General features: G+C 57.2%; 3 protein-coding genes across 3 annotated transcripts in view; 2 read left to right on the top strand and 1 right to left on the bottom strand.

Moving 5' to 3' along the window:
- The window catches only part of VDAG_05073 (uncharacterized protein), a gene marked incomplete at both ends in the record, with an annotated part of 1,096 nt that extends 641 nt beyond the window's left edge, over window positions 1–455 (bottom strand). Inside the window, one exon of the mRNA XM_009654809.1 lies at window positions 84–455. Coding sequence (XP_009653104.1) covers window positions 84–455 — 372 coding nt within the window. The remainder of the gene's footprint in view (window positions 1–83) is intronic.
- Window positions 456–1,368: 913 nt separating this feature from the next.
- On the top strand, window positions 1,369–2,226 carry VDAG_05072 (uncharacterized protein; the record flags this gene model as incomplete). The annotated part of the gene is made up of 1 exon (XM_009654808.1): window positions 1,369–2,226. The coding sequence occupies one exon, from the start codon at window positions 1,369–1,371 to the stop codon at window positions 2,224–2,226; it is 858 nt and encodes a 285-aa protein (XP_009653103.1).
- Window positions 2,227–3,908: 1,682 nt separating this feature from the next.
- On the top strand, window positions 3,909–6,122 carry VDAG_05071 (nonselective cation channel; the record flags this gene model as incomplete). Its single annotated transcript, XM_009654807.1, has 4 exons — window positions 3,909–4,168; window positions 4,221–4,252; window positions 4,310–4,411; window positions 4,471–6,122. The coding sequence occupies 4 exons, from the start codon at window positions 3,909–3,911 to the stop codon at window positions 6,120–6,122; spliced, it is 2,046 nt and encodes a 681-aa protein (XP_009653102.1).
- Between the last annotated feature and the right edge of the window lie 2,578 nt (window positions 6,123–8,700).

Genomic DNA, 8,700 nt, shown 5'->3' with positions numbered 1-8,700 from the left:
GAGCTGAGGTGCTGGCTTGTGGTCGCTGCCTCGGGTGCCAGCGGCGCCGCGGCGGCGGCAGCAGCAGGGGTGTCGGTGTCAACGTGGGGGGCCTGGTTCGCCGCAGCTCCGGGCGCGAGCGTGGCTGTCTCGGAGGCGGCGGCCGCTGCGGGGGGGCTGACCTCGACGGCCTCGCGCCAGGGGAACCAGAAGGTTCGGAGGGTCTGGAGCTCGATGTCGCCGCTGGCCTGGGCGCGGGCTGCTCTGCGCTCGAGGCGGCAGGCCCAGAGGCCGACGGCGAGAAAGGTCAGGGGCACGAGGGCCAGGAGCACGTAGAGGGGGATGAAGTTTGCTTCGGGGACGGGGAGCGGAGGAGCGGGGTGTGGGAGGGCCGCCGTCGACGACGCCTCTACCTGCGCCGTGAGTGTTCTGGCGACCTGCCGGTCGGGCACCAGGTAGTTGGCTACGACGGGCATGGCGGCTCAGAGACGCGTGCTGCCCGGACAAAGAGGGTAAAAAGGGGTTTGAAGGAGGTTGAACGGTGCTTGTTTGTGAGACAAGGGCTTGGCGTGCGCAGCTGGTCTTGAGAGCGGAGCGCGAGGGGCGTATCGTCTGTGGTGTTGTGTGCGAAGCTTGTGATGAAGCACCAGTTTGTGGAAAGAGGGGATAAAGGATAATCGAGCAGGATGGCGGTGAAAACACCAAACAGGGGCGATTCTGAGATGGAAGGAAGGCACGCGTTCGACGCGTCGGGACTATGGTGTCTTGTTTCTTCACACGGGTTGCCTGCGAGTGGCTGTTATTAATGCTCGGTTCTGAAAACTCGCGTCTGTTTTTCGGTGTTGACAGCGAGGACATGGCAAGATTACAGTGATAGTATTGTCATGTTGAGATGATATGGCAACCGTGTTGAACACATCTGTCTGGGAGCAATGATGATGCCCCTATTCACAACCTATCATTTCCCTCACACTTGTTGCAATCATGAGGCTACTGACATGCCAACCCCGTACAACAAGAGCGTTCAGTAACAACGGAACAACTGCTAAACTCGGGCCGGACCGTAGTTCCCTGGGTTGGTGGCTGTGTGTCTGTTCATTGTCTGATACTAGGTGATTCGAGTGTTTTGAGGACAGCTTCTTGAACCACAAAGAGTGCAGAACATTGCCTTGTTCTCAATAACAGAACCAATGACATTATCGACAGCTTTCGGTACTATATAGAACGAGCTTGCCTAACTGCAGTTGGTTAGAACATTTCCATTTGCTTACCATCAACAGAAGTTTACATCCCCTCTTCAATAAGGGGAACCATTTGAGCTATACAATTCATACGTGCACGAAAGACCTTCAAGATATCCACATCACCACCCAGCAATCCATAAGCAATATGGAGGGCTACGGTTTCACACTCACCGGCGGCGCCATCTTCGGTATCGTCATCGGCGCCATCATAGTCCTTGTCGCCATCTGCGTCACCGGCTGGCACCTCCGCCAGCGGCACCACAGGCTCAAGCGGGCCAAAGAGGCGAACCGCGCCAACGACACGGAGCTCGCCGTCCGCAGCTCCAACACTCGTCGTCAACTCCGCGAAGTCCCTGCCCCTGCCTCTGCCGCGTCGACCCCTGCCCCGCAAGCCTTTCAGTCACCCAGCACGTACGGCGATTTCGCGCCGCAGCATCAGGTCCACCGTGGGCCCTCGATCGAGCAGTCGAGCGCGCATGATCGCTATTTCTACCTTCAGGACCCGTATTCGCCGCAGCAGATCCTCGGTGCACCCTGGGTCCACCGACAGAGCGCGCATGATCGCTACTTCTACCTTCGGGACCCGTATGTGCAGCTGAGCAGTCCACCTCGCCGACAGCATCAGGCTGACCGTGGCGAGCGCCAGCTCACCCATCACGCAGGGACACACCGGCACCATGACAGGCAGGAATCACAGGAAGCCAGTCAGACGCACCACAGCGCTCGCAACGGACAGCAGCAGCATCAGCGTCACGACGCCACACCGGTGCGCCGCCCCCGCGATGCCCAGCACCAACAGGAGCGCAAGGAGAGCAAGGGGGAGACCGGCAAGCCAGTGCATGCAAGTCAGAAACCCCGTCGCGAGGGTCCCCTTGCCGATCTCGTCCGCTATAATCCGCCAACTGTCGCTCCGCCTGTTGGAGGCATCAAGCCGCAGGAGGAGGAGCAGCCTGCGGTGGTTCAGCCCGGCAAGCGCCGTCTGAACCGCCGGGCCTCATCGTAGAGTGCTCGCCGCCAGAGGTACTGACTAGATCCGTTTGTTTCTCTATGCAGGTCAGTGGTGAGTTGTTGGCAGCCTTCGTCTGGGACGTTGACAAGCGTGCGTTCGCACTGCCATGCGCCAGCAACATGGCAAGATGGGCAAGCGTCCAGGCAAGTTTTGCTCTGCTCCGATTTCTTGCAGGACAAGAAAACGTGAGCCTGCAAAGTGTTCAGAGGCGGCGTAGTATCCCGGGATCCAACCTCGCGATCAAGAGTGACACCACATCCTCGTAGGTGGAGGACTATCTCGATGCCGTGCGCTTGTTCCTGATCATGGACGTGGGCAGGTGCCTGCAGCACGTGACTTCACATTCACCTCTGACTTGATCCTGCTCCTTGCCGTACATCGAATGTCCGCTTGATTCACTGCCCTGGTGACTTGGAGACATGGTGTGATGTGAGGCAAGATGTTGGAGAAGAAAAGGCTGACTAAAAAATGCTCCAGATGCTCTTTGTACACGGTGCTCAACAGCATCACGAGGGAACGTAACCTGCAGATCGATGGCCAGATGCGCATGCGAATGGAGGGATGTAGCATGAGTGAGGAATTGAAGGGCTAGTAGATAGAAACGTCTGAATACGAACCAGATACCTAACGACCTGGAACAGTTGTTTCAAAACAACAAGTAATATTGATGAAACATAAAGCGTATTGAGGAACCTTTCCTGTATCCAGTGAGGCCGACAGCGCGTGGCTCTGTGGACCTAAGACGCGAGGCATGTCCATTTGTCCATCACAGGCAGACGAGCCATCGAATCACGAATGTCTTGCGAAACGGCGGCAGTTTAGATGGAATGGGAATTGCATGGATATCTCAGTTCAAGGTCTCCCTCTTCGCAGCCCTGCGCACAGGAAAGCAGCAATGAAAAAGAATGTTTGTAAATCAAAAATTCCGCCCACGACGGCCCCGAAGGACAATCGAAAGAGGCCGACTCCACGGTGTGCAATGTAGGTCATCCTCTTTGCCTTGAGAGATGCATGAGCCTCCCAAGACTGAACAAGGTAAGTATGAAGAAGAGAAGAGGAAAACAGATAAATGGCGGGCGACCAGATGGCATTATATAGATTTTGTGGGGGCGGTCAGAAACGGCAGAAACAACATGCAATCAGCCAGTGTGGAGCCCCTCCTGCCTGAGGAGTGAATGAGCACCTGCCATCCCTCCCTTGTTTGCGCCTGCCTACGGGCCCTACCCACTTTCTTGCCTACCTATTCGTGTAAGGCAGAGAGGGCAGGTGCAATGAGCAGAAGGTACGTACTGAGGCCAAATATCTGGTGCTCGCCACAACATGGATGGCCTCAGACTCACGACCAACTGAACATGTGCTATTCCAACTACGTTCACAACCATGTGCCCCGGCCCATACGTAATGCGAGCCGTGTGTCTCGTCACGGCTCGCAAAGCATGTCCATTTCGCCTCTTGGCAAGCGAAGGCATTAGGTAAATCGGACCAAGCCCCTTTTTCCTGCCAACGTTCCAGGGTGTCCGTCGTGGTCCCCACCCATCACGACTCTGTTCACCTAAGGCAATCTCGAGGCAATAGTTTCGACCTCTGATTTCTCCCAACGACGCTGCGTCCCTCGCGTATCTTGACCTCGCAAAGACCCCCCATGCTGATGAACTCGATGCCTTGACCCCGTGCTTATGACCTCGACCTGCTCGCTGTTGCGAAGACGACCTGTGCCTGCGCTGCCGCTGTCGCTGTCCAAGAGACAGACGCTGCAGTCCCGGATGGACCGAGCCAACGACGCCTGGAGGAGCCGCGGCGTGCTCGATGACGATGACGATGATGCTGGTGACAGCCGCTCCGAGACCGAGGCCTGTCTGGTAGAAGAGCTTGAAGCAGACGACGAGAAGCGAGCCGAAGCCCTCGCAGGCCTGCCCGTGTACATGACAATTCACCGGTGAGGCCACCCGAGGCGGGCAATAGCCATAAGCTGTGCTAACCCGAGGCAGAGTCCGGAGATTGATCATTGCCAGTATACAAGGTGAGCTGGTCAAGGCAACATTCAACACTACCCCCAACATAACTAACCATCGCATAGATGACGAGTTTTCTCGAGAACAATTAAAGGACCCTAGAGTCAACTCGGTTGTCGTGAGACCCTTGGTGGACAAGCTGTACGACCCCAGCAACATTTCAACAGGTGCGAAGCCAGCCTCTACTCCTCACCCATAGACCACGAAGAGACTAACACGAACACAGTCTACGCCCTGCTCGCCAACCGCGTGCAGTTCCTCCGCGAGCAGACCAGGACTCTGGACCAGACCATCAACCTCGCTAGGTCGACACTCTGCGAACTTGCCGCCACCCAGGTCCTTCGCCGCTTCCACGAGGCCAATCCCGGCCCCCAGGGCCTCCTGCTGCTCTCTCATGTTCTAGTCGAAGGCTTTGATCCCTTCCACGGGGCCCCAACTGCTGTCCAGTCCGAGGGCCGCAAACTCCAGTGGCCAGTCCAGGAACAGACTGCCGACAACGACTGCGGCCGCCGCCTGACGGCCCTCGAGCTCGCCATTGTCTCCGAGAGCAAGTCCTTCATTAACTCTCCTGCCTGTCGCCGTGTTGTCAACGCCGTCTACGAAGGCCGCATCGTCTACACGCCGAACTCCTTCATCGACATACTGCCCGACCGCTATCATGGCCACCAACCCATCGCCCTCTACGACCCGCGCAAAGCACCGGTGCTTAACCACCGCCGTCTCATTGTGCCACGAAACCGCAACGCCATCGAATTCGTCCACTTTGTTATCCTTGTCGTTCTCTATGTCCTCACCATGACGTACCGCAACAGCCGCAACGAGACCTTTGAGCTGCTTTTCGTCGTCTGGACCACAGGCTGGGTCCTCGCGGAATTCGCCTCCATCATCGAGCATGGATGGGAAGTCCACTCGCAGGCATTGTGGTCCTTCCTCGACATGTCCTTCACCTGTGTCTTCTTCGCCTACCTCCTCGGCCGCATCTACGATGCTTCGGTCGGGACGTTTCCCGATGGTCTTGGACTCAAGCTTCTGTGCATTGCAGCTCCCGTGCTGCTCACGCGTCTCGCCTTCAACCTCATGCCCGACAATATCGTCTTCATCTCTCTGCATGCCATGATGAAGGACTTTACGCTTCTCACCTTTCTGGCGCTCTGGTGCTTCACAGGCTTCCTCCTCGCCATGCAGTGGCTCATTGACGCCAATGACAACAGCAGCGTGACACCGAGCTGGGCCACGACCGGCAAGTGGATGCTCTGGATCTGGTTCGGCCTCGACGGCACGGGCGTCGACCAGTCCGTCGACTTTCACCTCATCCTCGGCCCGGCCCTCATGATCGCCTTTGCCTTTCTCGGCAATACCCTCTTCCTGACCATCCTCGTCGCCATGTTGACCAACACCTTCTCCAAGATTATCGCCGACGAGGCAGCCGAGATTCAGTTCCGCCGCACCGTCCTCACGTTCGAGGGCGTCAAGAGCGACGCCATATTCGCCTACCCACCCGCGTGCAACGTCCTCGCCCTCCTCGTGCTGCTGCCGCTCAAGATGGTTGTCTCCCCGCGGCGCTTCCACGACGTGCACGTCGCGCTGGTGAGGACCGTCAACGCGCCGACGCTGCTGCTCATCGCCCTCTACGAGAGGCGCTTCTTCACCGCCCGGAGGCCGGCCCAGGCCTGGCTCGTCAACTGGAGGCTGGCGGGGCTGTCGCCACAGGGCGACGTCCAGGCCGTCTTCAAGATGGCGCCGCCGCCGGACGTGTGCGATGCCATTGAGAGGATGGATGTCGTGGACGAGTATGCGGTGCCGGCGGGCAGCTCGGGGCAGGGCGCCGTGCGGTGGAGGGCGAGGGGCGCGGGCTCGAGCGATCTCAAGGATGCATAACGTCGGAAAGCAGGTCCGGTGGTCGACGTGTAGTAGTTAAGAGAGTAATCAACAAATTGGCGTGTTTTCTCATGATGAGTTTCGACATGTACGTTGTCGAGCAAGTGATGGTGTTATTCGCATTCGGCCGCTGATGTCAGCGGGCGATGGCCTCGAATGAAGATTCTTCTCTACCCAGTTGCTCCCGCTTCCCTTTATAGGCACCACTTTCGGCTTCCGAAAATGTGATGACTCGACTGAGCTGTTGGCGACAGTGCGCCGCAGGTCCAGAGACGAACATGGTTCGCGGTGCTCCGTAGACTGTTCGGCCTGGTCCACATCTCCACGACCTTCCCCGCGGACCAGATCGCATGGCTTGAATGTCTGTGGAGCATGAACATGTTGCGCAACCGCATCGTCTTCTGGTCCTGGTTTGATGCCAGGCGGCCATGAAGCTTGGCATGAAGATCAGCTACCGCTGAAGGGGCATGCGTCCTGCGTGTTCCTTGGACGTGGTAACACGCCATGTTGAGCATACGTAGTACTCGACTTCTCGACCCGAGTCAAACAACCAAACTACCACTTCTGTTGCGGCAAGAGTATATATCATGGCCTTGCGGTGAACGGCAGAACGTGGTAGACCATATACACGAGATGGCCTCCAGTGCGTATTCAAGGCGAGATCTGCACATTGTATTGCACGATAGCTTCTACGCAAGGCTGTTGTGTAGAACGACAACTAGCTCCCTCACAAGCGCTGGCATGGGCTGTTGCATGCCTTCGTGGCCCTATGATCAACCTGTTATCTGCTCACTGTCAAACAATTCAGCGGCTCTCTATATTACATTAATTCGTGGAAAGACGCAAGACCATGGCGCATCTCGACATCCTCTGGCCAAGCAGGGCATATCTCGACGTCCATCTTGCAGCAACCCATGACGCCCTCAAATCCCGTGAGTCCATGACACCTCCATGACACCACGCACAAGCAGACCTGGGCTCGGTCCTTCGAGGTCATCATCTGCCACCACACAACCAGCACTCGGGCGAATTAATCCGAGACCGAGACCACGCCCATTGACCCCACTGCTTCCCAGCAAGAACCCGTGAACACGGAAACCCATCAGCTCAGACCAACTGTAGGAAATCGCTAGAAATAACCAATATGCAACGCTAAGTGTTCCCGAATGCGTCACCCATATTCCCCAGACATCCTGATACTCGAGCCCAGATACGCGGCTCGCGGATTCCATTGTCATCCCAGCAGGGCCCTCTCGCTAAAGGAGCGTCGCATACTCGGGACACGACACCAGACGAACGGACGGCGTGGACCCCGGAGCCCGACTAGGATTTGCTTCCGATGGTCGTCGCAGCCGAACTACACAGCCTGCCGATGCGCGGGCCCGACACCTAATGCGCGCCTGGCAAGGCCATCATGGCATCCATTTCGGGATGCTTGATGCTCTGGTGCGGCCATGAACAGCATGGGTGAGTAGCTGGTCTAAAGCGCATAACGGTCCGGACGGCATCCCTGGGATCTGCCGGCGTGGGAACGATTGAGAGCATCGTCGTGGCTTGCTGGGTAGAGCCATGCGGGGCCGCCATGGCTTGTTGACGTTTCAGCAGCACTGTTCGGGAATGCTCTGACCGACGCCTGCAGCTCCAGAAATGGCCAGGAGACAACATCAGACGAATTCACTATGGCCGTGAATGTCGGAAGTACACACTTGGCCCAGTATTTTCCGACGCCTCTGCCCAGGCGATCCGACCCTCCTACCCCCAGAAGCACCACGGAAGCTCTGTGGAACCGTCCGTTTTGCGACTCATATCCAATCGCCGCACATGCCAGCGTGAGGAGAGTCTGGGGCGGGATTGATAGATCTGACGTATATCCAGGAGCGGGCGCGCGGTGTCCTAGAGCTTTCGACGATGATCATTCATGCACCAGGACGCAGCTTACACTTGTTCATTGGTGTAACTGAGGCTGCTTGACCATGCTGCGGCGGTAGTTTGAAGGCCCGGCAGAAGTCCCCAAGCTGGCTAGTCTGGTATGCTTGTACTGTGCAGTAAGCAGGGTGCTGTCGTTAGTAGACTTGGGTGCGACTACGGTCGAGTGTGTGAAGCACGTGAAATTCCCCAAGCAAGAAAAATACGCCATGATTTTCCACTGTCTTGAGTCAAGACTGGCGGCTCGAAAATTCCATGTAGATCAAATAGTTACCTACGAACGCTTGGCTGAGAGTCGCAACGAACATGTCCCGACTGTCGAGAACAACTGGCACCAGGATTTTGCTTGCAGCTCGGGGATCGATGGTCCCCAAATAGTTCGTCCGAGGTCAGACGCGCTGTGTGGCCTGGTGTAGGTTCGAGCCCAGGCCATGTGGGCTGGACGCCTGAACGCCAAGACATTGTGTGAAAAGGGGTTGCAGCTTCGTGAGGTACACGCTGGACGAACAACGCGAGGTCGCATTGTTGAAGGTCCCTCAGAAACGAATACCCCTAGCCGGCGCTGGCTAGGATCAGCAATGGGCCTGCCTGTCCCTTCACCGAACGAACGAGTCAGTGTCCGATCAACCTCATCGAGCCAAAGACAGCCGAC

This window comes from Verticillium dahliae, genomic scaffold (genome assembly GCF_000150675.1).
Source record: "Verticillium dahliae VdLs.17 supercont1.9 genomic scaffold, whole genome shotgun sequence".
NCBI lineage: Eukaryota > Fungi > Ascomycota > Sordariomycetes > Glomerellales > Plectosphaerellaceae > Verticillium > Verticillium dahliae.
This window is presented reverse-complemented; position numbering and strand designations above follow the sequence as displayed.